The sequence below is a fragment of the Pseudoliparis swirei genome, chromosome 23 (genome assembly GCF_029220125.1).
Source record: "Pseudoliparis swirei isolate HS2019 ecotype Mariana Trench chromosome 23, NWPU_hadal_v1, whole genome shotgun sequence".
Taxonomy (NCBI): domain Eukaryota; kingdom Metazoa; phylum Chordata; class Actinopteri; order Perciformes; family Liparidae; genus Pseudoliparis; species Pseudoliparis swirei.
The window spans coordinates 15,755,570-15,757,902 of NC_079410.1; the positions used below are offsets into that span (position 1 = coordinate 15,755,570).

Genomic DNA, 2,333 nt, shown 5'->3' on the forward strand with positions numbered 1-2,333 from the left:
ATGCCCAATCTTGTGATATGCGAAGGTATGCGCTCTACCGAGTGCCCGTTCTAGTTTATTTATTTATTTGTATGCGTGTTACTCGCATAACTAAAAAAGTATTGAACCGAATCGCATGCAATTTGGTGGGATGATTGGTTATTATCCGGGGACCATTTGATTAGATTTTGGGATCGATCGGGTCAAAGGTCAAGGTCATGAAAAGGTCAACATCTTCTTTTTACCATAGCGCGGTCAATTTATATCCAATTGGCATGCAACTAATGCCAAAATGTTCATAATTCAATGCCCAATCTTGTGATATGCGAAGGTATGCGCTCTACCGAGTGCCCATTCTAGTTGATATATATTTTAATTAATTTATTGTCACATCATATCATTGTCTGGTTGAGTCCCATTTACTCCTGTCCATAACCAAATATGTATTATTTATTTATTTAAAGAGAATATGTTCGTGCTGTTTCCAAAAGAAGACAGTGACAGAAGAGTGAAGGGCAGTTCGGGTTTTATTATAAAATATAAATATCTAGGGAATGCACACATTACAAATTCATTCACAACACTATTCTCAGCGAATACAGAATCTGTTTTTCTATCATATACAGAATGTATACGATACAAATATGAGCTGCACTCAACTAACGAGGCAGATCACTGAACACATATGAGTCTCAGTCCTCTTGATTCGAGGTGTCAGCCAGCGCACACACATTATGAACAACCGCTGTGTCTGTTCACGCCAGAGCATTCTGTACTCGACAGAGATCAGATCAACTTCCAACAACCCCTCACCCCTCACCCATCCCCTTCCCCTCCCACTCTCTCTCTCTCTCTCTCTCTCTTTTGTTACGCAGGTCATTTCCCCTCTGTCTTCTCACCTCACATAACCCCAAACACACTTTCATTTACCCTCTGAAGGATATTTGCACTATCCATTCCGTAATAAAGGCAAAATATATTGTATGCAACTTGGTTGGGTTGCAGTTATTCCAGCGAGAGCTCAGCAGATATGGTGGGACCAGCTCAGCTGGCCAGCACAGGCAGAGATCAGTCCATGACACAGCTGACAACCCCCCCCCCCCCCCCCTCCTCCGTCACAATACATGCCTTCAGAGAACCATTTCTAATACCACGGAGCACCACATGCCAACAATGACTGGTGTTCACCAAGAAACACAGATAGTGCTAGACATCTACAGTATTTAAGGTTTTTGATGAATGTCACTCGAGATAAATCTATATATATATATATCTATCTTGTCATGCTCTTTCCTGACACACGTAGCTCACTGACTGATCTTTCACAGGAGTCACCCAACTTGTCTCTCCCTAACATCCTCTCTATCTCTTTTTGTTTTTTCACCCTCTCTGGGCCTCTTGAGACATCGAGCGCCCAAGGTCTCTGGGCCCTTTGAAGAACTCCATGAGCCTTGGCTTGACTGGGGGGAGGTCTCTTGTGATCTCGTCCACGGTCTTCTTGTTGGGGCAGGCTCCGTCTGGGACGGGGAAGGGGTGGAGGTCCTGCTCGGTGTGCGGGGCTCCGCGTCCGAGCCTGACACCCAGCTCTGCAGGGGTGAAGATGGGCAAGGGGAGGGTTTTTCTCTTCGGCAGCAGCTGGTGCTCCCTCACCCCTCGTTCCACGGTGCCCACTCTGAAGACACCGGAGGGGCAGGTCTGCTTCAGCGAACGGACCTGCCACTGGCGGGACAGTGTCTCCCTACGAGAGTCGTCATTTAGGTTTACTGTCTGCCTGCAGGGGGGGGGGGGGGGGGGGGGGTCAGAGACAAGTTGTGAGAAACTGTGGAAGCACTCATTGTGATTTACCTTCGTAATTAGACTTTAACTGCCTTCCAATATGAGAAGAGTCTGTATGAAGAAGTGAAAGTAGATCTCAATCCATTCTGATGATGGCACGAATGATTTTCAATCACAGCCAGGATGTAATTAATTGATTTTTACCACTCAATCCCATGTTTGATTTGATATGATGTTTTCTGTTGGGTCTGTGATGTTTTCTGTTGGGTCTGTGAGCTCTCACCTGTCCTGGGGTCGAGTCTTGAGACTGACACTCTGCCAGTCAGCGCTGTAGCTCTCCCTATGAGCCGTGTTCTCTTCCTGTACGCTGCAGGCCAGCTCAGCTCCCACCACCACACTGTTACGCTTCTCCAGGACGGTACACACTGGCATCATCTCTGCTGTGGGAAGATCTGTCTCGGGGTGTATCCAGTCGGTCTTGTGGATCAGTCTCAATGTGTGTTGTTGGGTCTGGGATGAGGCTGTTTGTTCGAGGGAACAGGGATGCTTCAGCTTGTATCTCCTGGCTGTGTCTCTTT

At 46.9% G+C, this 2,333-nt stretch overlaps 1 protein-coding gene across 1 annotated transcript; it reads right to left on the minus strand.

Annotated features, from left to right (window-relative positions):
• Window positions 1–488: 488 nt before the first annotated feature.
• On the minus strand, window positions 489–2,333 carry tcap (titin-cap (telethonin)). The gene is made up of 2 exons (XM_056407525.1): window positions 2,039–2,333; window positions 489–1,750 (listed from the first exon to the last, which is right to left on the minus strand). The coding sequence occupies exons 1-2, from the start codon at window positions 2,188–2,190 to the stop codon at window positions 1,360–1,362; spliced, it is 543 nt and encodes a 180-aa protein (XP_056263500.1). The 5' UTR covers window positions 2,191–2,333; the 3' UTR covers window positions 489–1,359.

What these genes read in the sequence shown, in the direction of transcription:
- tcap (XM_056407525.1), bottom strand. Translation starts at nt 2,190, where the DNA reads ATGATGCCAGTGTGTACCGTCCTGGAGAAGCGTAACAGTGTGGTGGTG. An exon ending in AAGACTCGACCCCAGGACAG is followed by an intron (nt 1,751 to 2,038) that starts GTGAGAGCTCAC and finishes CCCCCCCTGCAG; the next exon opens with GCAGACAGTAAACCTAAATG.